Source organism: Sciurus carolinensis, chromosome 6, assembly GCF_902686445.1.
Source record: "Sciurus carolinensis chromosome 6, mSciCar1.2, whole genome shotgun sequence".
Lineage (NCBI taxonomy): Eukaryota > Metazoa > Chordata > Mammalia > Rodentia > Sciuridae > Sciurus > Sciurus carolinensis.
In genome coordinates this window covers 126,493,889-126,521,197 of record NC_062218.1, presented here as the reverse complement: position 1 = coordinate 126,521,197, position 27,309 = coordinate 126,493,889, and the positions used below count along the sequence as shown (strand labels likewise).

The window sequence follows — 27,309 nt, the reverse complement described above, 5'->3', positions numbered from 1 at the left end:
ACTAATCTCCAGAATCTATAAAGAACTCAAAAAACTCTACACCAAGAATGCAAATAATCCAATCGACAAATGGGCTAAGGAAATGAATAGACACTTCACAGAAGAAGATCTACAAGCAATCAACAAACATATGGAAAAATGTTCAACATCTCTAGTAATAAGAGAAATGCAAATCAAAACCACCCTAACATTCCATCTCACCCCAATTAGAATGGCGATTATCAAGAATACAAGCAACAACAGGTGTTGGCAAGGATGTGGGGAAAAAGGTACACTCATACATTGCTGGTGTGGTGGCAAATTAGTGCAGCCACTCTGGAAAGCAGTGTGGAAACTCCTTAGAAAACTTGGAATGGAACCACCATTTGACCCAGCTATCCCACTCCTTGGCCTATACCCAAAGGACTTAAAATCAGCATATTACAGAGATACAGCCACATCAATGTTCATAGCTGCTCAGTTCACAATAGCCAGATTGTGGAACCAACCTAGATGTCCTTCAATTGATGAATGGATAAAGAAACTGTGGTTTATATATACAATGGAATATTACTCAGCCATAAAGAATGATAAAATTATGGCATTTGCAGGCAAATGGATGAAATTGGAGAATATCATGCTAAGTGAGATAAGCCAATCTCAAGAAAACAAAGGATGAATAATATCACTAATAAGTGGATGATGACACATAATGGAGGGTGGGAGGGGTTAGTGTTAGGGTTAGAGTTAGGGTTAGGGAGGGGGGCAAGAATGGAGGAAGGAAGGACTGTATAGAGGGAAAAGAGTGGTGGGAGGGGTGGGGGGGAAGGGAAAAAATAACTAAATGAATCAAACAGCATTACCCTATGTAAATTTATGATTACACAAATGGTATGCCTTTACGCCATATACAAACAGAGAAACAACATGTATCCCATTTGTTTACAATAAAATAATAAAAAAATTAATAAAAAAATAAAAAAAGATTCTAAATTTTCTGGCTGACAGAGGGTATAGGGTCTCTCCAGCAAAGGTACAATTTTCCCAACCTCAGGTTATTTACTTAGGAGTCAGTCTCTCACCTGGATTTAAGGCCATCACTGTAGAGAGAAAGCATTGTTGCAGAACATGTTCACTCCATCTACCAAGGAAGAAATCCTTTCCTCTTTAGGGCTAGCAGGATATTTACGATCCTGGATTCCCAATTTTTCCATCCTGGCAGCCCCTTTGTATGGAACTTCAAAGGGCATTTCCACTGAACCTCTTCTCAACCCAGTGGAAGCCCCTTTTCAGACTCTAAGGAAAACCCTTCTTCAAGCCCCAGCCCTGACATCACCAGATTATTATACCTGTTTGTCTCTGAGAAAAGTGGGTTCACTTTGTGGGTCTTAGAATACATGTTCGGTCCTACCTTTGAGCCAGTGGCATACCTATTAAAAAGGATAGACCCCGCTGTAAGAGACTGGGCACCATGTCTTAAGGTATTGACAGCAGCATTTATCTTAACCCAGGAATCAAAAAACCTTTCCTTTGGGGCTCCCACTGAAGTGCTTTCACCTCATCATTTGTCCAAGTTTCTTACTTATAAAGGTCTGCAAACTTTACCGCCCTGTCAGGTGTTAGCTTTGCAAACTGCTCTTATTGATGATTCTTCCTTTTCCTTTAAGACATACCCTCCTTTAAATCCAGCCACCCTTATTCCCGCCTTCCAATATACATGCTTCAACAACCCATAACTGCCTTGAGATTCTGGAAGAGTTACTTCCCTGCCCCTCCAATGTTCAGGAGGGGGCCTTACATGACCCTACTTTCATATGGTTCACTGATGGGAGCTCTTTTCTCCATGAAGGGATCTGATGGGCTGGATATGATATTGTCTCCCTGGAAAGGGTTGTAGAGTCAGGAACACTACCTAACAACACCACCAACCAATAGGCAGAACTAATCGCCCTTACTTGTGAATTCACCCTCACAGTGGGAGAATCCCTCACAATCTACACTGACTCTAAATATGCTTTTCATATTATCCCTTTCCATGCTGCTATTTGGAAAGAGAGGGGCCTTCTTACCACAAAAGGGAACTTCATTACCAACTCTAGCTACATCCTAAATCTCCTTGAGGCTCTTGGCCTCCTAGCAACCATAGGCCTTGTACATTGCTGAGCCCATCAGACAGATCAATCATTTATCTCTTCAGGCAACAACAAGGCAGATGAGGAGGCTAGAAGAGCCGCCCTATCACCCACACCACCCCCTAGTATGACTCTTCATGATCTCTTACCTCCACTGCTTCCCAACAGGGAGACACTTTCCTACATCCATCGTCTATTTCACCCCAACCTTTCTTCACTCTCACATTGCTAAAACTCATTTGCAACTATCCTCCTCTGACGTCTCATTTCTGAAAGAACTCTCCTCCACATGTGAAGTTAGTCTATGAACCAATTTTACTGCCATCAGATCCTCCCACTTTTCTGACTCACCAGGCCTGTGGTGCCATTTCAGGGGTAGACTGGCAACTCGATTCACTCATATGCCCACAGTAAGAAAATCTAAATACATTTTGGTCATGGTAGACACCTTCTCAGGAAGGGTTGAAGCCATCCCCACCTCCAACAAAAGGGCACTGTCTCTACCTTCATCCTTTATGAAATCATTCCTTGCTTTGGAGTGCCTACCTCCTTCCAGTCAGATAATGGGCCTGAATTCATTTCCCAAGTTTCCCAACAACTTGCCAAGGCTCTTGGTGTCCCTTGGCATTTCCATATTCCCTTTCACCCAAGGTCATCGGGTAAAGTAGAATGAACAAACCAAACTCTTAAAAATGTTTTAACCAAATTTTCTTTAGAACTTCACCTTGATTGGGTTAAACTCTTGCCTCTTGCTCGTCAGCGTCTTCACTTGCTCCCAAAGAAAACTACCAATATTTCCCCTCTTGAGCTGATGTACGGTCGTCCCATCCTTCCCCCTGGGAAAATGCCCCTTCCTTCCCCTCTTCCTTCTTATATATTCATTCCTCTCCTAAATCACATCTGGGCATTCCTATGGAGTTACGCCAGCTCCTCCTTGGCTAGACCCTGTCTGGCCTCCTGGCTCAACCTCTTCAAATAGGAGACCAAGTTCTTATCTCTTCTCCTCAGGAGGCCACAGCCCCTCTATCTCCCAAATGACAGGGACACCAAAAAGTGATTCTGGCTCTACCAACAGCTGTCAAGGTACAAGGTTTACTGGGATGGCTACACATTTTTTTGCATTAAACTCTACTCTCAACCCACAAACACTTTTCCGGCTTCTAACCCTAAGTCTTCTTCCAATCAATACTCAGCCACCCCAGTGGGACCTCTCTACCTCAGGCTGAAGGCCATCAAGACCTCTACCCTTCTTCCCTTTCTGGAGGCTGAGGACTAGAACACAGAGGCACCAGACAACTACACTCAGCCATGAGGACTGGACTGCCAACTATATTCTTGCCTTTCTTGCCATTCACCCTGCCTGCTATTTTTCTAACTATTAGATTTTTTTCCTAATAATTCTGCCCAGTGTGTATTACAGTACCATCAGGACCTTATAAAGGATGAATCAGAGCCTGGCTATAAGTGCACTCCCTAGGGGAACTATCCAGTCCCCAACCCCCACCTACTGCAATGACATCTCCTTCCCCTGAATCAGTTCTACACCCATGTCCAGCAGGAAGCAGTGATTGAAGATGAATCTTAGCCCATATGCCCAAAAGGGATCTTCTTATAAAAATAAAAATGAGGGAATGTAAGGAACAAGGCTGCAGCTATTTCTCCCCTGATTCCACCCCCTCCCCACACACCATTTTGTAATCTAGATTGTTAACTTTCTTGTCAGTCATTGATCCAATTGGCCCATGGGTTTTCACTATTTAAGGGTAATTCCCCTGCTATTTGATCTTCTTTTCTCTCACTTTTACTCTCACTCTCACTCACTCACTATCTCTCACACTCTCACTCTCTCTCTCTTTCTCTCTCTTTTGCCCTTAAAAGCCGACACTGTTTGTTTGCTAATAAAGTTTCTTGTGTGAGTTCCCACATCCAGAGTGCTTTCTGGGTGCTTTCAGAATATAGATAGGAGAATCTTTCTTAAACCATTCCTAGAAGGCAGACCCTCAAATATGCCTTTTTGTGTTTTTTTTTTTTTTTTTTTTCCAAAAAGAGGAAAGTCTATCTCTCTGCCCCTTTTCCTGTCCTGGTAGGTAACAGACAGACCTGAGCAGTGGGAACATGAGTTTGAGAGAATCTGGATCCCCATTGCCCTAGTGGTGAACACTGAGCCAAGGCAAGAGCAAAAAGTTTTATTTAAAAGTAAGAAGAAAGAGAGAGACAGAGACTCTTCAGTAGAGAAGGGGGTCCAAAGCTGGTGCCTGAGGGAGTGGAGGTGTCCTGCCCCTTCCATCCTTTCTTCTCATGCCCCCCTCCTGCTTCCATCCCATCCTGCCTACTTGAGCAAAAGGTGGAGTGACCTAAGGCAGGAAGAGAGTCATCCAGGGGGAGATTATTAACAACTGCTTGCTGAAAGGAACAATTCTCTGGAGGCAGGTAACCTTGGCAACAGGTTGGAAGAGGAGGAAGAGTTGTGCAGGTATTAGTGTATTTCCTTTTGAATCGGCCCCCATCTTCCTGAACCAATCATTCATTACCTACTCTGACTGTCCTTTTCCCCCAGGCATCTCACTTTTGGGTCCCCAGGACCTTTTGCACTTCATAATATGAATAAAAAAAGACTCTGCATGGTTCTTGCTTTAGTGGGTTATGGAGACCAATATTTACTTGTTTAGAAATTAAAATTTGTAGGATACTTCAGTGGTCTTTTCTGAAAATCTGTAATATCTCTGTGGCTTTGAAAGAGCTCATCACATCTATGGTAGAGGTTTCTACTTTGCTGCCCTAAACTGAGCAGCTTTTCTCCACTGGGTCCTTGCCCATGATGGACTACCTCACCTTGGGCAGAGCAAAGGAGTTAGCCATCTAGGAACTGAGACCTCTGGAACTGTTAGCCCCAGAAAAGCTTTTCCTTTTCCAAGTTGTTTTTGTTGGCTGTTTTGGTCACAGAGACAGAAAAGCTAAGTAAAACACAGACATACATCATTGTGCCCACCTTGACAACTGTCCTTGTGTGTGTGTGTGTGTGTGTGTGTGTGTGTGTGTGCAATTTTGGGAACTGAACCAGGTCCTTGCACATGCTGGAGAAGCTCTCTTTATGTGCACATCCCTCCCTGGTTTGGGGCTTCCTGGCCTAACCAACTCTGAATACTGTTACAAAGAGGAGAACTGTCAACAGGAATTTTGGAGGGAAACACACATTCAGTCCACAGTATGCAATTAACAAGAGCCCAGGAGTTGGTCCCCACTGGATGTGCCCTGCGTGGAGGGGAGTCCTGTTGTGGGAATCAGGCAAGAAGTGACACTCCAAGAGTGGGAGAAACCAAACTATTTTATGCCAATGGGTCCAGAGGAGATCAGCACTCCAGACTAAGAGCACTCCACACCAGATTTTCTACAATATTTATAGGCTATCTAGTGTCATGAATTTTCTAGTCTAAAATGATACATGGTTTTGCACAAGTTTTCAAAAATCGATTTGTGATTGTGTGTAAGAGTTTTTAAACCAGGAAGTATGTTACAGATGCAGAGTGTGTTAAGAGGAGTGGCTCCTCTCACAAGGTAAATCTCTAGCCTTGGGCCCAGAGCCTTCACAGGGGTGTTTACACTTCAAAGGAAAGTAGTTAGATCCTAGGGAAAGTCCTTTACAATCCAAAAGGAAGGGGTGAATGGTGCAAATTAGGTTGCCTGAAAACCAGCTTGGTGGGTGCCGGCAGTGGAAGGGGAGGAGAATTCTCTCCCTTTCCTGGGCACTAATTTTGACAGTGTCCTTAGTTTATCTTGTATCCAGGCCTGGGTCAGTTACCCACTACACTTCAGGTTGCACTGAAGGACATTAGATAGGAACTCACATCTTGGTGAAAGCAGAAAGATCTCTGGTAAAGCCAATCCATAACAATTATAAAAGCGAGGGTTACTTTTGTTTTCTATATGATGTAAGAGAATAATGCATCAGAACACCTAATTTTATTCTATGGTTTGAATAAATACCATATATAACACTGTAACATCAGTAACCGAGGGGGAGAGATTTGAGAAGTACAGCAGCAGCATCTGTATACTACTGAAGTCAAGTTGCTATCGATTCACATCAGAGTTGCATCTCTTTGTGATGTTAAGTGGAACCCCCATGAGAACCACAAAGAAATGCTTGTGGAGCATACCCAAAATCAGAGGTAAGGGAATTACAGTGATTCACTATAATTATCAATTAAGTAGGAGGGAAGATAATTATATAAAGAAGAATGTCACATTGAATCAAAGCTTGTGCTGCTCTCCTTAGAAGGACACAATGCATGCTGAACCAAGGGCCCACCTGTTGTCCTCCTAAGGACAGAAACCACACCAAAGTAGGAACCTGCCCTGCTCTCCTTATAAGGACACAAGCCAACTTGAACCAAGGGCCACACCCTGATCTCCCTATAAGGACACAAACCACACTGAAGCAGGGACCCTGATAAACACCAAAGTCCTGCACATGTCAAAACTCCTATGCTATAAGCGCTTCTTCTAGTCTATGAACTATTGTGAGAACGGGTACTGGATCTTATTTAATTTTGGACGCCCAGTGCCTAGTACAGAATTTAACAGCTAGGAGTTTTTCTATGAATGTTGGTTAATTTTTTTTTTTTTTTTTTTTTGACTGATTGGGTGGGTGGATGGATGGACAAATAGATAAGCAAACAGTTGGAGGCATGGATGGATGGATGGAAAGAAGGAAGGATAAATAGTTAAATGTACGGTTGTGATACTGGTCTGGGAAATCAGGATCGGGTCCTTGTTCTCTGGGTGTTGAAGATTAAACACCTGAGAATTCCAAGGCAAGAGCAAAAAAGAAATTTTAAATTAAAGGCAGGTGGGGGTGGGGCCCAGAGCCTGTGGGTCTGGGGGTGTCTTGCCCCTTTATAGATTTTAGGTTTCCTTTCTTCCCAAGCCTACATGACCAAAAGGCAGGAAAAGAGCCATCCAGTGGGTCATGGTTTGTTTTGGAAAGTTCGATCCTTCCTGTTTGTGGAGTTGTTAGCAACCGGTTGATGGGGAAGGGCTATTTCCCTTTCTCTGATACTTAGTTGCCTTTTGCCCCTGTCTCAGGTGATTGGATGGAAGGATGTAAGATGTCTAGAGAAGTTCCTGATACATAGTATAAATTGTAACTGTATATTTCTCTTGTCTTACAGCATATTAATACCTTAATTTCAGGTACTGAAACATTTGTGTCTAAAAATGTCCACTCATTTAACCTATTTTAATACTGTATGTGGATTACTGTTTTACTCATGATATACATATTTTTTTCATGTGTTTTGTTTGTGCAGAGAACCAAACTGCAAATGTAGTCTGCATAAAACCTGTCCCCTTATGTTACAGACTAAGCATTAATCCTTTAAGAAATCAAACAAACAATTATTTGGCACAAACTGAAATAAACAGATATGTATTTTCCCTCAAAGACATTAGCTTCTTCACTGTAAGACTGGGAAGGGCTTCCACTATCATCAAAATCTGTTTTGGCTACTGCTGCTGACTAACAAACTGCCTTAAAATTTAGTAGTAAAAAATATCGATTGAATTATGGTTACAGGTTCTATTGGGTCAGAAATTAGGGCAGAAAAAAGGAGTGATGGCCTGCCTCTGCTTCATGTTCTCTGGTATTTCATCTAGGAAGACTCAAAGACATGAGGGAGACCTGACAGCCAGGGAATAGAATCATAGGGTATCTCATTCACCAGTCTGGCACCTGGGCTGAAATGTCTTGCACACTGAGCTCAGGAAGACTGTCAATCAGAGTGCATTTATGAGTCCTTTCTATGCAGTTGTGCTTCCCCCAAACATGGCAGTCTCAGGGTAGTTGAACATATTACTTTACAGTTTGTGTCTCCAGTATCATGTAGCAGGCATGAGTTTATTAAAGGGACAGGGAAAGGGAAAAGGGGACACTTTCAAGAGAGAGAGAGTGGATCCTCTCAGAGGAAATGTATGTTGAATTCTCTCCTGCCCTCCAGTGTTATTGGGTTCCAGGGAAGTTCAGAGAGTCCCACCCAGGTCCACCTCTTGACTTTTTGACTGAGGACAGTATCACTTCAGACTTTCAAGCCCTTACTGTGCATGACAACTCTAGGTCACTTTGACCCATGCTGACCAGTTCTAATTGGAATCTGTTCTTATAGAATTTGTGGTTAGGGAGGAATAATCCTTATCTCCCTGAGTTCTGTGATCTGTGTCTTTGTAAGTATCCAGGAAAAGGCTCCATCTCCCAGGTGAGCTGTGTTCTTCTCATCAGAATTTCAGGCCTGCATTTCTCCTGCAAGTAACAGGTTGTTTGCTGAGGAATGTAATACATCCTGTTGACTTAGGCCAGGTAGGGCTGCAGGTAAATGACTTAAAAGAAAGCATGTGGGGATTGCACAGGTGCCCATTTTATAGAATTATTCCCTTAACTTCATGTTCCAACTGCTTATGGCTGTTACCTATTGCATGGGCATAGCATAATTTGATCAATGCCAATTTCCTATAGAGGCTTCCCAGAGGTACTTTCATTGAAACAGTCTGAATTTGCACCCCACCCCCATCCCACAAATTAAGAGAAAGTTCCTCATGCAGAGAGTGGAAGCTGAAGAGCTACAAACCTCTCCTTACTTCCTAGGGCACCAAGAAAGGTGAAAATGGAGATGGTTCCCTGTCCAACCTGTGACCGGTCTAGTACTGGTTAACTAAATATACATATGTGTGTTTCCTGCCCTTTGTCTCATTTTGCCACCTCTTCAGGTCAACTAAGTCTACATTTGTATATCACTTGACTTTTGTTTCTTTAAATTGTAACTGTTTTGTTGGACAGGTGGGGAGAAGCAAAGACTTGGTTACTTTCCCTTTTTCCATCTTTTGCAGGATCCAGGCAGGATCCCTAGGTTAGACTTTCAATAACAAATTTCCTTGAACAAACGGAGTTACTTACCACTTGTAGCAACATAGAACTGTGAGAGTGGCCAGGAAACATGAGCTTTCAAATGAACCCTTTAACTGAGAGGAAGAAGGAAAATGGAGGAGGCAGCTCCCAGGAGAGGTATTTGTCACATCATGGAGACTTCCAGCTTTAAGGGTATATAACTGACCACTCTTGGGTTTTCCTTTGCATCTTAGGAGTTCTAAGATATTTCACTATCATTCTGTGTGCTGTACTCAATCCCTTTTTTTTGAGCTAATGTGTTGCTAATCTATGATTCCTGACAATATTAGGCAATATATTACATTAATTATATTTATTATATTATATTATATTAGGCAATGTATTCAAGCAGTACATCTGATGGCTCTGAAAAAAAAAGTGTTAGTCATTTTAAGCAGCTGCTTACAGTTCCTAAGAGAAGGCAAGTAAAAGTCATGAAAAAGTCTTCATTTGGAACATATTGTAAATATTTTGCACCCCAACAGAAAATGTTGGTTTTAATAGGACAACATGAAGGATCTTTGTGATGAAGAAAATGTGCTGTGTCTTGACCTATTGATTTAATAATCCTGGTTATGATATTGTCCTACTGTTGCAAGGTGTTGTTACTGTTGGAAACTGGGTAGAGGGTACACCAGATCTCCATTCTTACAACTGGATATGCATCTATCATTTTCTCAAAAGTAAAAGTTTAATTGTAGAAAAAGTCAACAGCATTTCATTGTATGTAAATTGTATCTCAATGTGTTTTGAATTGGTACATTTACCAATGTTTTTGAACAGTTTCAGAATTTCTATAATATTCCCTCTTAAATGCAAAAAAATCCATTGAATTTTCAGTGAGAAGATATTATTTTTAACAAAACTTTTTATTATGAACACTTGAAAATAGAAAAGAGTATAAGATTCACAGTTAGTACATTCAACACTCAATTTGAACAATTACCACCCTTTTGCCAACCTTATTTTATCAATTTTCTCTGCAGTCTTACCTCTGGTGTGTGTGTGTGTGTGTGTTGCTTGAGATAGAACCCAGGGCCTTCCACATGCTAAACATGTACTCTACCACTGACCTATATCTGCCAGCTCATGGTGGATTATTTTAAAGAAAATCCCAGACATTCTAATATTTTACCCATTAATAAGGACTATTTTTAAATTGAGTGACCCAATGCAACATGAATAAAGAGATAAAACTATCAATTTTCAAACATGGTAAGCGTGTATGTTACTGATGCCTGGAAATAGGGAAGCAAAGAGGTGGGTAGGCACAGGAAAGAAATACAAAGCATGGATCCTGAGAAAATGTGACAGGAAGAATAATGCCCTCCAAATTGTCCAAGTTCTAATTCTTAGCATCTCCATGTTATCTTTATTTACAAGTTTATTTGTTTGATGATTGCCAGGAGAACCAGGGTCCACTTCTGGGTCTTCACTAACCAAACATTTAACTCCTCCTTCACATAGGGCAGGGGAACTTTTGACCCTAGTTGGTCCTTTCCAGGATTGTCACGGTGACCATCTCATCTGGGGGGGCTTCATCTACAAGTCGATTCTATGTTAATACAGGTTCTGAGGTAAATGACCAGGCAAACTTTATCTAAGTGTTCCTGTGCTACTAAAGAAATAACCCTTCTGATATACATTGAGAAAACTGTGACCATAAATCCTAAGTGTACAATGATCCAGTTGGCTCTGTCAGAAGTTAGCCCCATCCATCTTTCCTTCTTGACATGTTTCTTAATTGGCTCCCTTTATTTCCACCTGTTTATTCTCAGGGTTAGTACACCTGTTGCTATCCTACAAGTTACTGGATTAGTCATTAATCTTAAAGGCAATTTAAAGAAACCCTGTGATCCTGCTACATTATTGATTTGCATTCCACTGTTCTTTACCAACTACTACCTAACAATTTGAAGACAGGGAGAGAACCCTGAATTATCTAGGTGAATCACAAGTGTGTCTGTAAGTGCGTAAGGATGGGAAGCAGACCTCAACAGACTCAGAGAAACCTTTATTCCTTCGTAGGCTTGGGCACCATTGGGGCCCATTTTCCAGATGGGGAAAATGGTCAACAGTTACAGAGGGGATTTTGGTTTTATAGGGTACAATGAGGATGGTGTAATCATTGGAAACCATGCACGTGCAGTTTTGACTGCCAGGGGCTAGTTGTACAGGTTAAAACCAGATCCGGAGGGATGAGTACTCAAATCTTGCCCACTGTCATTTAGGACTAATTTGCCGTGGGGGAAGGTCAAGGTTTAGAGCCCAGCAATCTACCCCTTTCCCTCAGGGTCCATCGTTATCAGGAAAGAATGCCCTGGGAGAGTTTAATGTTTGGCCAATCTTTTCCTGCCTCCTTCCAAGCCACACCATCCCTCCATTTTTCTTGGGGAGCTGTCTTATAGGAATATTATTTTTCATAACTCTTCATTCTCTAGAAGTGAAAAAGGCAGGAGTGAGTCAAGGGGATGGACTAAGAAAGAAGGAGAGTTGTGACTTAAGAAGTGTCACAGGAGCGTGGGGAGCTGAAGCTGCAAACCTCAGTTCTTGTGTTTCCATGAAAGAAAAATTTAAGGTCAGACAGGAAGAGTCAAGCAAGAGAAATTTAATATAAGTGAAAGTAAAGCAAGGCCCAAACAAAATGATCTCTGAAGAGAGAGTGGATCATCTCTGAGTAGAGAGTGACAAGGGAAAGAACGTTGCTTCCAAATTTATAGCTGTTTGATGTTTGTCTGGAGAACTGGATTCCGCCTTCTGCAGTCTTCACCAATCAGATATTTATCTCCTCCTTCAGGTTGGGGGAGGGTGTGACCCTAATTGGTCCTCTCTGGACCTGTCATGGTGGTCATCCTATTCAGGAGGGCTTTGTTTATAAGTCAACCCTTTGTTAATGTGGGTATTGGGGTCAGGGATCAGACAAAATTCAAGCCTAGTGCACTCGAATGATTCAAGAAATTTCTCTTCTGAAATACATTGAGAAATCTGTGACATAAATACTAACTTTACAATGACCTCAGCAGACCCAGCCAGGAGGTGATTTTATTTATTTATTTTTGGTATCAGGGACTGAACCCAGGGGTGTTTAGCCACTGAGCCACATCTCCAGTCCTTTTTTAATTTTTTTAAATTTTGAGACAGGGTCTCACTAAGTTGCTTACGGCCTTGCTAATTTGCTGAGGCTGGCCTTGAACTTGGAATCTTCCTGCCTCAGCTTCCGGAGTCTGTGGGATTACAGGCATGCTCAACAATGTGTGGTTTATCTTTCTTTCTGGCCATATTTCTTAATTGACTCCCTTTTCCCCTCCTGTTTATTCTGAGTTAGTACATTTGTTGTTGTTCACTAGTTACTTGAGTGTTACTAAAGGCAATTTCAAAGAAACCCTGTGACCATTATGTTATTGATTCACATTTTACTGCTCATTGCTAACTACTTCCTAAAAAGGTAGTACCTACCATTGCTAGCTTGGAAGAAGGAGGAAGAGAAGCATGAGGCAGGGAATGCAGGTGGACTCTGAAAACTGTTAAAGACAAGGACATCAACTCTCCCTTGGAACATGCAGCGGGGGAGAGCAGCCCTGCCGACACATGGTTTTAACCCATTGAGATCTGTGTTTGGTAACTGTGTGGTAATAAATTTGTATTGTTTATAGTCCCCAATCTGTGGTAATTAGTTATAATAGCATAAAAAACTAACATAGAGAGTGAGATTGTACTGCCATTTGGCCGTGCTGTGATTATTATGGCCCAGGCAATATGAGCAATGACCAAACAGACTCCATTTTACCCTGAGACTCCATGTCATTAGGAAATACTTCTCCCATTGGGACACCCTGTCCCTGTACTCATCTATAGTTGCTTAGCACAGCATGTTTGGCAACACAAAATGGCAATTCTTGTACAATGTAAAATTGTTCTATTTTTGGTTCTCATTTTTCTTGGACAGTGTACCCTGTCAGAGAATGATTGTCTAGATGTTAGTAACCATTCTTTAACTTATACTCAGCTAAGGTCGTTTTGACCCACTTCCCCTTCTGCTTATGATTTTAGATCTCATGATGTTTGCTTTTAGTTTTAAATCATAGCAACAGACACTAATGTACTAACATGATTTACTTATGGTATAAAAGGTGTAGTCTTACCCCTAAAGGGGGTCGAATGGTGTAGACTTGTAGCCTGCCCCTCTATCCCACCAGCTGGTGAATAAAGATGGTTCTGTTTCCAGCTTTAAGATCGACTTGGCGATTTATTGTCATAACATGATGACTACAGAATGATAAAAGAAGACATAAGGGGGAGCTTTCATTGTGTGGGGTTTCTTCAGAAATCTGAATCCTTAACCAGAAAATAATGTAATTTTCCTCTTACCTTATAAGTGGAGTCCTATGTATGGCAAAGGTCTCTGTTTTAAAGTTCTGCTTTTGTACTAAAATCCCAAGTCTGCTTGTCAATTTAAAAATGGAGAAAAGGCATGGACACCCTCTGCTGGTTGTAGCTGAAACAGACTTTTGGTGTTGGATTCTGGTATATTCTGGGACTAGCTAAGGGGCTGGGGAGGCTGACAATAGGCGGGGTCTCTGTCTGGAGAGAACTATATCAGCTGTGGAGAGTAATGGAGCAGACTTAGATGATTATTTTAACAGTGAGTGATTGCAAAGTGCTTCCTTTGGTTGATTTGTTTGCTGTTTTTGATAGAAACTCATAAAGAATTCAATATGAGATGTGTAAGACAAATTTCTTTTCCCAGTTAAAAAACTAACTAGGTCAGTGAAGAAAAGAAATACCAGTATCCAGTATACTTACTAAAGAACATTATTCACAGATTCAAACATAATTTGTCTTAGTAATTTAGTTTCTGAAATTTTAGTCAGTCAGTGACTGGAAACTAATTCAAGAATTCTCAAGAACTATAGAGTTTATATTTCTGATTTTTAAAGTTGACATTATTTTAAAAAAAATTTTTAATTTAAATTAAATTAATAATTTAATTTTTCTGGATTTGTCCTTCATGCAAAAGAAGGTTGGTTACCACCAGCTTAGAGCTTTCCTATTTGGATCTGATAACTCTATTCTCCCCCTTTAAGTTGATCCCTCCCATTCTGGCAAACATCAGTGCAAGGGAGTTAGATATAACAGGAGGAGCAGGAAGGGGAGGGCAAAGAAAAGGGGTTAATTTAGAGTTTCAGTCATTTTATGTAAATAATACATTTGTATATAACATGTTTTTATTTAACATAGCTATTTCTTCTTCTTCCTCACCTTCTTTCTCAGAGTTGGGGATTGAAGCCAGGGTCTTGGGCATGCTAGGCAAGCACTCTCTACTGAGCTACATACCCAGCCCTTTACCTATTTTATTTTGAGACTGGTCTTGCTAAGTTGTTCAGGTTGGTCTTGAACTTGTGGTCCTCTTGCCTCAGTCTCCCGATTAGCTGGGATTACAGGCATATGTCACTATGCCTGGCCCTGATATTTCTACATTCTATATATGGAGCGTTTGGATCTGGAATGCCCCCGCCCCCAAAACTCAATATGTTAAAGTCTAGGTCCCCAGTTTGGTGCTTTTTGGAGGTGGTGAAACTTGTAAGGGGTGGGGCCTACCAGGAGCTCCCTAAGCCTTTAGTTTTTTTAGGCCCGTTACTCCCAAATTCCTGAAAAAATCTATAAATCTCCTGGTGCATTATGAATTAACCTCCTGTCAGGCTGAGGCTCAGACCCTGGGAAACAGTTTTGGGATCCCAGTAGGTGAAAGAAGATGCCAGTCACATTTGGGATAGTAGACATGCTTCATTTGATGGTGGCAGCAAGCTCCAGCCCTTAGCTCCCCTAGTCATTTTCATAGGACTTTTTTATGTACAGGCCAAAGACGGAACATTGTCAACAGGTTACATAAGTGAACCTAACAGGTTACATAAGTGAACACATGCTCACAGGCAAATGTTTATGACCTTGAGTACATATACTGAGTCAGGGTGTTCATGATCTTGGCTACATACTAAAAACATAGCCCTCTGAAAGCCTTGGCAAAAGAAGTTGGGCCTGCCTACACACCCAATAATTACGCAAAGAGAGAAATCTTATTTTGAGGAACCGATAATGTACTTTCCAGTGCTATCTATTGATCTGATAATGAAGATTACATCAGCCTAAGGATCTGGAAACTGATCACTTAACTACTATCACTTCTACATGCCTTTCCTTACCCCTCACCTTTAAGAAACAGGAACCCCTAAAATGTGTCTCTCTCTCAAGATGGCTTGCATTCCCCCTTGAATGCATATTCCTTATCTTATACCCAACAGTGTCTCTCTCTTGAGAGTGCCCTCATTCTCCCTTGAACCTGTTATCTGCTTTCCTAAACAAAACTCTGTGTCTTTAACTGGTGCCTGCTGCAATTCCTTTCCATTAATTATGCCAAGACCTCTGCAGTCTTGAGTTGCATTCCCCCTTCTTTCCAGACACTCCTCAGACCTTCTAGAGGGGACACCTCTTCTCCAGTGATACAGTGACTAATGATAAGTGTTTTCATATGAATTCCCATCTCCTTCACCCTTTGAGTGGGATACCTCTGAGGTTATATGCTTTACAATGGCATCCAGAGTTCTTTAGTGGGAGAAAGCTCCAGTTTTCTATGGTGCTTTCTTCGTAATAAACCCATAGTGGCTTTCTTCTCATCATTGACCTCAATCTCTTGCTCTGCTACCAGAGTTTCCTAAGGTCACCTCCATCACTGATTACTTTAACGCCAGTCCTTTCTCACAGTCTGCTTCTTAGGAAATCCAAAGACTTGAACTGTCCCATGGGAGCAATGAATAAAGTAAAAGGAATACTCTAGTTTGTGCTTCCTACTAACTCCCAGACTACTTCCAGCTGGGTGTGGAAGCATTTTATTTTTAGGGAATTTGACCAGCCAGAAAAAATGATGTACCCATGATTATATCAAGTATTTCCAACTAACATCCCACCCAGATCATCCGACTGCAAAGCTCTCAGAAAACAAGTCCTAATCTTGTGTTGAGAGCTTCCAATCAGTTTTTATAGCACTTGACTCCAGGTTTTTAAGGCCTTCAGTGTGAGTGAATAGTGAAGGGCCACAGAAAACTAATAAAATAGGAGACCAATTTAATAGCAAAAAGGGACTGAAATGAATAAGAATAGGGAGTAGAAAACTTTTAAAAATATATTAATATCCTCTGAAGCATAAGAGCAAATATATCTACAAAGCAAGAATAAAACAACACAAGAAAGGGACATTTGAAGATCAAAAGAGAACTCTAGAAAAACCAAAACAAAAACCTCTGTAGATGCCTGAAAGATAAATTTGAGGAATTCTCCAAGAAAGAGCAAAAAGATAAAAGTTGGAAAGCAGAAGGGTAAGATAGATGGTGCCAGTCTTTTATATCGCTAAGGGATGTAAGGGATTTCACACATAAGCAGCTGATGAGAGGGCGATAGGAAGCTGAAAACACAGTACCCAGTTCATATCTCAATGCGACATACACAACTTAGGCAGTTCTACAGGCGAGGAAGGTAAATGGAGGCACTGGCATGATGCTCTCACAGGAGTGTGGAGAAATTACGCAAACCTGAAGGTAATGAATTTGACACAAATTAGGAGAGAGCATGAGAGCTTAAATGTTAGAAGAGACCAAACTCTTGATAAAGCCAGTGTGTGTGGTGGAGGTTGGCAGGGAGCTGTGGGTCTGATGTAAGAATAGATGGATCCAGTTTCTCCAAAGATCAAGAACGAATTGGACTCCACTAAGATGAGGAATGAATAAAGATAAGCCGATTAGTGGTGTGTGTATGTAATAGGTAGAATGCAAATCGCAACGTTCAGGTTCAGTGTTTCCTGAGATCTCACTGGGTGTCAAATAGTGGGATAAAGTCCTTTTCTTCATATTTGGGACTAGCTGTATGAGAAAGAAAGGTGAACCACATTAAAAACGGCATACTCTTGCTAGGCACAGTGCACCCTTAATCCCAGTGACTCAGGAGGCTGACGCAGGAGGATTGCAAGTTTTAGGCCAGCCTCAGTAATTTAGCAAGGCCCTAAGGAACTTAGGAAGACCCTGTCTCGGGAGAAAAAAGCCTGGAGATGTGGTTCAGTGGTTAAGTGTCCCTGGGTTCAATCCCGGGTAACCCCCCCCCAAATAAATAAGAAAGTAAAAGGAGGCACAACCTTGGCCTGGAAGTGCGGGGTGGGTGTGTGTGCAGGCTACCTGGTGAATAGGTGAACGCTTGCTACTGCTTATTGGATCTTCGGGGTCCGCCTCACAAAGACAGTAGTGCCTGCTGAGTGAGTCACCCGAAGGTCAGAGACCACGCCGAAGTCCCGGATGTTGGTCGGGGTCGCTAGGGAAGACTTGCGCTTTCTAAACTTCCTAGCAGTGCAAAGGAAGCCTGCTACGCATGCGCCTACCCGTCCCGGGCCTCGGTCGAAGGCGGCGGGAAGTTGGTTTTCCGAGCAGGAACTGAGCAACCTGAAGAAGGATTGGAGATGACGGACCAATAAACAGACGTCTCATTGGCTTAGCCTTCTCAGACTCCCCATCCTCCAGCTCTCCATTGGGCCTTTCAAGCAGGGCGGGGGCGTGACTCTCGGGGCTCCGCCCCGCGCCTCGGCCCAGCCTCGGGGTCCTGGGCTAAGGGAGCGGGTCGGAAGTGAACGGTCCCGCCCCTTCCCCCCTAGGTTTCGTCGGAGCTGCAGCCGCTGCCGCCTCCGCAGCCAGCTCTCCGGCTAGCCGGAGCCTCTTTTCTGTACCCTCCGTCCCCGGCCGCGCGGAGCCGGGATGCACTGCTCCTGCTGTGGGTCCTCATCATGGAGACCAAACGGGTGGAGATTCCCGGCAGCGTCCTGGACGATCTCTGCAGGTACTGCGCTGCTGCGGGTTTCCGCTCAGGTTCGCCAACCCCCGGGCGTCCTCCTCGCGCCCGCTTGCAGGTCCTCGCTTTCCTCTCCCGCTGCCGTCCGCTCCCCGCCGCCGCCCCCTCTCGGTTTCCGCCGCAGCCTCCCGGATTCTCACGGCGCCCCATCCTCCGGCGCCGAGCACGCAGCATCTGGTTTTCTTAGTTTCCGCGCGGGTTTCGCTTTCTCCCAGGTGAAGCCGCTCGGCCTGAGTTCTTTAGCATTTTCCGGCCCATTTCCTTCCCCCCGCTTTTTTTTTTTTTTTTTCTTTTTTTCTTTTTAGGGTCTCCGACTTTCGTGCACCGTTTCCCCTCCGCCCTCCGTCTCATTTCCTGAATCTGTAGGAAGCCCCCAGTGTGTGGAGTCTTGAGGGTCTCTGGTACCTGGACCCACGCCAGGAGCAATTTTCAAACTTAAAAACCTTTCTTCTGCATACTCGTATAGGTCCGTGCCATTCTCTGTATGGTCCTAAAAAGAATTCATTCTTCTTTCTCCTTGAGAGGAAGAGGGGGAAAGTCGAGAACTGCTCTTCTTTTCATCCCGTAATTACCTTACTTGAAAGGAAATTCTCTTTCGCAGGGTTTTAACTCAGGGTGTACTTTCGCAGGAGAAATTTTCTGCATTCTTTCTTGTCAGCTGTGATTTCAGATAACCAAAAAACGTGTGAAATGTACTTAAAATATTTCCTCGAAGTAAAATTTGTGGTAGTTACCGAGTTGTCGCTGAGAATATATGTGGATTATGAAGTCATTTAGATTACAAGTGAGTAAAAGTTCTTTTGTGGTTTTAATTATCGTGTTTATGTTTAAAGGTCAGACTCGGTGGTGTCGCATTCACGCTGATTTTTTTAAAGTGCCAAGGAGTTTGTGAAGTTTCTACTGTGCTGGGTATTGGATGTTCCCTTCACATTTTTTTTTTTTTTTTATTGTTGTTTAATTCTTGAAATAATCCTATTTTAAAAGTTGCAGTAATCCATTTTTTCCCAAACATTCAGAGACTTAGTAATTTACACAGTGTCACATTCATCCTAATTCAGAAAAATCAAGATTTGAAACCTGTGCCCTTTTTTTTTTCCCCAACAGTGCCTGTGCTTTTTGTTCTACATCAGGTGCTTATAATACAAAGTCAAGTCTTAGCATTTTGAACTTAACCAAAGTATATGTAAAGAGTAAACTAATTTGCAACTAATAAGAATGTCATGTGATGGAAGGATTATATTTTTTGTAATACGATAGATACTGATGACCTTTAAAAGTTAAAAAACACTTTATGATCCCAAATTTGGTAAGAAAAGAGAATTTGCTACATTTATATCTATCTATAGGGAGAAATGACTAGAAGATCATGAATCAAATGTGACAGGATCGTAATCTTCATTTTCCTCATGTTACCAAGATTTTTTAAAGGATGTTCATTTTATAGTTAGAAAAAAAAGATGAGTATTTGGAAAGGTGAGCAGTAATTTGTGTGGGTTAATAGAGGTAAAAGTTGATTTACTTAGGCATCTAAACTAGGCTTCCTACCAGTATTGGGGTTTATATATCCATTACCTAGGATATCATTTAAAAAAGTGATCAGTCAGTATAATTCTATATATGGAATCTGTTCACAGAATAGTTGTGTGTTTTGTAAATGGTATATTAAACGTCCCTTAGGTGTTAAGTAGTTGGTTTTCCAGTGAATGTATTTAAGCTATTTTCTTATACAACTCTTTGGAATGGTTTAAATTTTTTCATTTGAGGATTTTTTTTAAACAATTACTGTTTGTATATATAAATAAAAATGTAATATATTTAAAAATTTAGGGTTAGTGCGTCTATAAACTAGTGATGAAACCAAATAGCCATTTCTTAACACTTCAAGTTTTAAAAGTAATGCTTTTTTTAAAGTTAATATTTATAACCTTGTTGATGAATTTGAGGATCTTTTTATGTTGATTCAAACTTTTGATTGGGGATTTAAAAAATTACACTTAGTATTTAATTTTTATTAAAGTTTAAATTGAAGGAATTGAAGATTAATTTTTTTGAGTTTTTTTTTTTCTTTCTTTCTTTTTTGGTATCAGGATTGAACCTTGGGCACTTAACCATTGAGCCACATCATCAGTCTTTTTATTTTTTATTTTGTGACAGTCTCATTAAGTTGCTTTTGGTATAAGTTACTGAGTTGCTGGGATTGACTGTCCCCAGTTCTTAGGTACCTCGATTTATAAATTCAGTGTAGACCTCTGTTTTTCTTCACCCCACTTAACCCCGCAGTTCTGTTGCGTATTAGAGGGTTTTTGTTATTATTTTATTTTATTTTTAAATGTTTTTAATTGTAGATGGACACAATGCCTTTATTTTATTTAGTTTTATGTGATGCTGATAATTGACCCAGTGCTTCACATGTGCTAGGCAAGCATTCTACCACTAAGCCATCGCCCCAGCCCCTACTTTATTTTTTTTGATAAATGACATTCTCCTGCTAATCTTGCCTACTTTAGCCATTGCCATATATTAATAAATTTTGGAGAAAGTGAACCTTGAAGTTGATTTTAATGTGAAAAATTAGAGGAGACTTAAATTTTTAAAATGTGATTATGTAATCATTAGACTACTCACAGTCCATTAGATATGGAATGTAATCTTTAAGATACCTTAATTGCAACATTTTGTTTACTAGTATACTATGGGGCCATGACAGATTCCTAAGGCAATTAACCACACAGTAAACTGAAGGAAAATGTTTGTACATATTATATCACTGAGTATAGTACTTTTTAGTAACTTAATGCCTTTGGTTAAAATTTTAAGAGTGTGTGTATTTGTATACACAGGAAAGATCTGAAAGAATTTCTACCAAACTGATAATATTTTGATTAATTTCTGAGTGGAGTGGAGTTAGAGGAAAGGAAGGGAAGACTTTTCTTAAAATGTTGTAGGGGCAAAAATTGCCTTGTAATTATATATATGTATAACAATAAAATAAATCAGCATTTTATGGTGATACTTGCCTTTGATGAATCATGATTTTTGACATTTAAAGTCAAATTAAAAAAAAAAGCCAAATAGTTTTTTTAATACCTTTTAAACTAATATTAAAAGTTTAAGTAAGTATTAAAACTGCTTATGGAGAATTGAAAAGCATGTTTTTAGAATAAAAACTGAAAACTAGAGTTTAATAAGTTGTTTCCTTTTGAAAGAAATGCTTGGGATTATTATTTTTTTATTTTTATTTTTTTGTACCAGCTTTTGACCCCAGTTGTGCTTAACCACTGACCCACATCCCTAGCTTGTTTTAATTAATTAATTAATTAACTAATTTTTAAAATTTAATTTTGATACAGGGTTTCACTAAGTTGCTGAGGACCTTTGCCAAGTTGCTGAGGCTGACTTTGAATTTAAGATCATTCTGCCTCAGAGTCCCAAGCTGCTGGATTACAGGCATGTGCCACTGTGCCTGGCTGGAATTTTTTTTTAAAGCCCTTTAAAATTAGATGGCAAGTCCACCCTAGTGTTAAAAGGGGAACTAACATTGCCTCTATTTTGGAGATAGCATAGGTTAATTAAACAATTTATGCTCATTTTAGTGTTGAATTCTGAAACTTTTTTTAGCTAATTGCAGTCCTCATGTTACTGTTTCTGAAGGAAAATTGATGATACCATCTTGAGTTTTTCTATAATAAATTGTGAAAGACATTATTTCTCCTAATATATACATATATGTACATATGCATTCACTTTTAAATCTTTAAGACAGATCAACAGTATTCACAAAATGAAACCATTAAATATGTGTAACTTTCATGTATCAAAATTTTCTTTTTTTACAGACTTAAAGATATAAGATTTCAGTTATAAAAAAGATGCAATCGTGTATGGTTTTTAAAAATCAGTGCAATTGGATTTATAAATGAAAAGCAACAGTTTCTTTTCCTATCCCTATTTCTGTTCTTTCTAGAAGTATTGACTTTTACTTTTGTATTGAATGCTTCTGGTGGATACATCAATATTTTAGAATATATTTGCACCAGTTTCTTATTTTATTAGCTTTAGATATTAAATTGAGGATTTAGTTTGCCTTGGTGGATATTAGGTGAGAGTTTAGTTTACCACATCCACTAATGACCTCATTCTACTTCCAGTATACTGTATTTATATTACTATTTTAAGTTATTCCACTGTTTACCTTTGACACTCTTATATACTTAAAATTATATTTGTTGAACATAATTTCTTGAGTCTGCCTTTGATTAGTTGAGGCAATTAATATTCCATCTTTTACATTTCTTTCTTACTCATTTCCAGTTCTGACCAGATGAATTTAAAAATTGATTGGTATTTCTGTTCCATTTTATAACCTTCCAAAATCTGTTATACTTTTTTACTGTTGTTGATTGTAAAAGCAGAAGAATATTAATAGCATTCGTTATACACTATAACCAGGTTCTTTCCTGTTCTTCATAGTAAAGGCAAATCTATACTGGCTAAAATTTTGTTTCCCATGTGGCCATAGTGCTTGAGCCTTTGAAAGAGTGTTAAAATGAAATCTTTTTTCTTACAGTTGTATGGTCATAATAATGTTACTTTTTAGGTATGTTTTTGAGAAATACACACTTTCCTGACTGAATTCTAATTCATTTTATTTTTTAAGATTGAAGTTGTGTTAAAAAAATTTTTGTGTGTGTTTCACATTTAGACTGATTCTCTTACACATCTTCCATTTCCCTTAGCATTTCCAGAGTTTCTAGCCTGCCTTCCCCGACTTCTCATCTGCTTCTGGTTAAACCCTCAATCATACTATGCTATAGAATTCTTTTTTCCTATACATTGCCCTCTTGGAAATCTCCACTTTCCCAGTCCAATCTGGATTGGAAGTTCCCTAGACTGCCCAAACAACTAACATAGTTGAATTTATACAACTCTCAGGTTGTACTTGTTCTTTCTTGAATCTCATGTTTTATTCTTTCTTTTTACTGTTTTTTTCCTGGGGTACCTATTAATTTCTTTTGAAGAGGTAAATCAAGGGGGAGTAAACTTTCTAAGTTCTTATATGGCTAAGGACCTTTCCACACTTGAGTTCCCAGGTATTGCAAGGTCTTTTAATACTTCTAGTAGCCAGGCTTAAAGAAATATCCTCAACACTGTCTTACAGTGCTTTTGTTGAGTATATTTTAGTAATGATATTATTAATTTCTAGGAACTCTTATTCAGCAGTCGTGTGTGTGTTTTTTAAGTGAAAAATACATTCACTCCAAAAGGCTCTTTGAATTTCTTGGAGGTCAGTAATTAGTTCTGCCTTTTACCCCTCATCCTTATTTTCTTGTTCCTGAATTTTTTTTATTCTGTGTCTTTTTTTTTTCCTCCTAAGTTTAATTTTTTTGTTGTTGTTCCAAATTTTCCTTAGATGTTGGGTGATTCTTGGTTGCCTTTTGTTCTTAGGATGGGGTATTATTATTAATAGTCTTCTCCTTTATGTGAATGGATAGGGACTTTGCTCTTAAATTTAGGACCCTTCAGAAAGCTTTCTACCTAAGCTTTGCTTAGGATTCCAACACCTAAACCTAACTACTTGAATTAATAGAAGAACCCTCAGTTATTCTTCCTTTCCCATTCTTATACAGGAACTCCCTGTCTGGTAAAAGAGTGAAAACCTAGTGGACATTCTTTGGTTACATAAACAGACCTTACTATTTCACTTGCTTTCCTTATTCCCATCCACCAGCTTACTTTCTTCACTTGAAGCTTTCTTGGGTTGGGTTAGGGTGAGGTGGGCTTTTTCCTTGCCTTAGGCATTTTGTTACAGTGTTGTGTACCTAATGTCCTAGAAATTTGAAATGGAATTTCGAGTTAAAGATGGTGCACTGAATGTAAACATCTTCACTAAAGAAGTTTTATTTAAAGAAAAAAATCTAAATGCATGAATATAAGAAGGGAAAGAATAGGTGAAGAGGTCAGACACCAGAAATTGGAAATTATAAAACAGGAGATGATATGTGATTGTGAAGATAAGAAGTGGGGGATAAACTTTTCTGTATATTCTGTCAACATAACACCCTTGTTAGCCTTGTGTGGGGGGTTCCACAAGAACTCCCCCGACCCCCCACAGCCATGCCAGTTGTAAGTCCAGGTTTCTGGAACTTAACGTTGGGTCGGCTATAAATTAATGGTTCCCTAGACCCACTCCTTGGGTTACAGATGAAGGATACAGATGAAGAGATATATAGGGTGAGGTTGTGTGGGAAGGGGCTTTGAGCTCCCATACCCTTTCTATGTGTCACTCTCTAGGAACTTCCATGTGTTCAACTATTCCCGCCCCCCCCAGCACTATACTTCTAGATTTTTATGGCAGTTTCAATACTTAGGCATGATTGATTATGTAATTGACCTTTGGTGATTGACTCTACCTTCAGGCCTCCCCTCCCCCATTGGGGTTGGGATTGAAAATTTCAGCCCTCTAGTCACAGGGTTGGTTCCCCCAGACCCATCCCCATCCTGAAGCTATCCAGGAATTCCCAGTCATCAGTAAACTCATTTGTATAAAAGGACATGTTAGTAACAGTGTTGTTTTCTAAAAAATTTAGGTGTTACAAGCCAGGAAAGTGGGGTGGGGGGGGGCTAAGACCAAATATGTATATTTCATAATATCATAATTACTTAGCAGACCTAAAATATCTGTATGAGAATCTGCTGCAGTAGTGTTAAGTCTATTCCAGAATAAGAGAATAGTGAAAAATTAGTGAAATGAATTCATACATCCTGTATGCTGAAAATTTGTAGTTCTCTTCTTTTTATCTTCCAAAATAGGGAAGAGTCTTTTCCAGGCAATCTAACTTAAGAGGAGAGACCTAAAGGTAGTGGCATTGGGGCGATTTCCAATTAAACAGCTTAGACTGTATTTCTTCAATTGTGCCTCATAGTTTGATAAGCTTCCTAAATAGCTTTGTTGTCTCTCCACAGATAGGAGTATTTGAAATATATCTCTTAAGAAAAGAGTGGCTTAAAACTATCAGAAAAGTTATTAAGAAACAAAGCTACATTGATCTGCTGAGAGTTGTATTTTCTACAACTATGAAATAAAAACCTCATACTCTACAAAAGCATGCCTCGAAAAATTAAAATGAACTTTTAGAAATTAAAAATGTGAGAGCAGGACAAAACCACACAGTAAATGACTTGCAAGATAAAGAAGGTTCCCAGAAAATAGAGGGGCAAAGATCGGAGAATTGGTCCACAAGGTCTTTTTTTTTTTTTTGCGGTGCTGGGGATCGAACCCAGGGCCTTGTGCTTGCAAGGCAAGCACTCTACCAACTGAGCTATCTCCCCAGCCCCCACAAGGTCTTTCACATATGAGTTTACAAATTAACAGTCCATTGAGTGGCAGTACAATGGATTTTAAAAAAGGTGGGGGAGAGAGAGAGAGAGAGAGAGATACTGGAAAACTTTAGAACACTGGGACAGAAGGAAGATCTTTAGAAGCATTCTGACTGACAGGAAAAAAAGGATCAGATAAAAATTATTAAAAACCTGCTTGGCTTCAGTTTTCTCAGCATCAAAATAGGAAGCTGTAGCAAGGCAGTACTTTAATTCAGACTTCTGAACGGAAATGATTTTCTTTACCAAAATTATTACTAAGTTTGAGGGTAAAGATATTTTCAGTATTGCGGTATCTCAATATTTATTTTCCCTACATTCTTCTTTCAGAATGTATGGAAAGATGAAAACGAAGTTAATCAAGGAGGAGGAAGGCAAGGATATAAGAAACATGAACTATAATATAGGATGAAGAAATAGGGAGCTGTTGGAAGCTAGTGAAAATGTTAACAGATCTGTTGACCCTTCTCAAGAGAGAGGTCCCCAAAGGGACCTTTTTCTGATCTGTGTTCTAAAGCCAAAGAGGGAAACCTAGAAGCAGTCATTTAGGTGGCCACATTGGACCAGGACCATTTCCACTGATAATCAAGGAAGGAGCTTCTTGCCTCTAGGTGTTCTGTTCTCAAAGATAAGCATAGTTAGGGATGAGAGGCAAGCCATGCTGTGCAGTGGTTGAACTGGGTATTGAAAGGACAGCATGACAGATATGTACCAGAATTAGAAGATAAATGTCATAAATTGGAACACATCAAAAGATTTAAGGGCAGTCTTCAAGATGAAACAGGCATCTGAATTGACATTCTGAGAAAAAGTTGGGAAAACTAGTGGAAGGTTGAATTAGTGACAGGTGCTGTATAGAGAAAATGAAGCAAAGGCAACAATGACAATTTTTAATTATGGGGCAAACAGGAGATTGTGCAGGAAACATAAAGTAATCCATAGTTTACCACATGGTTTAGTTGTGAATTGCATTTACAGTTATCATGTAAACGATGTTCCTCTGTCAGAAGATAAGATGGCAACAGATTTTAAAGATCTTTACTTGTGATTCTAGAATTGGGCAGCACTTCTGTAAAACATCATTAAGTATTCTGGTAAGTTGAGCAGAAGAGATTGGTTTTATAGTCATAAAAGGACTGAAGACAAAATAGAGTGGACTTGCCTTGCGGAAGTAACTTTCCTTATAAGGACAGAACAATAGAAAAATAATTGATAGGTTAATGTCAGGTTTTTTGTTTTGTAAGGATCAAAGTAAAGGGGACTTAATTATCATCTAGTTTCATTATTGAGTTTGGCCCTTGGGAAATTGACTGTTAGCTCCTAATTTTTTTTGAAGGTTGAATAACTGAGTTATTTTGACTCCTTTTTGATATTTAACCTATTTGGGGCCTAGTGTAAGAACTTAATCCAAACCAGTGTTATCCTGTAATTTTTATTTACCACATCTAGCTCAGTTATCATAAACTGGGAGTGATTTTGCTCCTTTCAGGAAACATTTTGGTAGTATTTGGAGATATTTTCGAATGTCATAACGTGACATTCGAAAGGATAGAGGCTAGAGATGGTGTTGAATACCCTACATTACATGGGCAGCCCCCTTTTTAATAGAATTACCTGCTTTAAAATGTTGTGGTGCCAACATTGAGAAACTAACCAAAACTGTAATGTAATTTTGTTGAAAGAATGGAAAGATGAGAAAGGGTATGAAATGTGAGAATAGGTAGTTCTTTATTTTCTGTAATGGAAGTCAATAGAAAATGGCCCAGACTAAGAAAATAGTTTTTTTTTTTTTTTCCCTTAAATAAAGACATGGAGGTAAGTTTAATCTAATCATAGGACTAGTTTTTGCAGTGCTCTATCTTTTGTGCTGCCCAGTGGCAAATCTGGGACTAGGGCAGTGGTCTGTCTTTGTAGTTCAGTTTTCCAAAATTTTAATGAACTGTCTGTTTATATTCTAATCTGACCTTGCACAGGTAAGGGTTGAACCCCAGAGTTCATAAG

At 39.8% G+C, this 27,309-nt stretch overlaps 1 protein-coding gene across 2 annotated transcripts in view; it reads left to right on the top strand.

The window, feature by feature from the left end:
- Positions 1 to 17,674: 17,674 nt before the first annotated feature.
- Dcp2 (decapping mRNA 2) overlaps positions 17,675 to 27,309 on the top strand; it is a 41,133-nt gene continuing 31,498 nt past the window's right edge. The window contains exons 1-2 of one of the 2 annotated variants that reach the window (XM_047556683.1): positions 17,675 to 17,919; positions 18,590 to 18,715. Coding sequence is in view for 1 of the 2 variants with exons in the window: in XM_047556682.1 (XP_047412638.1) it covers positions 17,867 to 17,919 (53 nt within the window). In the remaining variant the exon portion in view is untranslated. The remainder of the gene's footprint in view (positions 17,920 to 18,589; positions 18,716 to 27,309) is intronic. The other variant, XM_047556682.1, reaches the window with a different exon arrangement.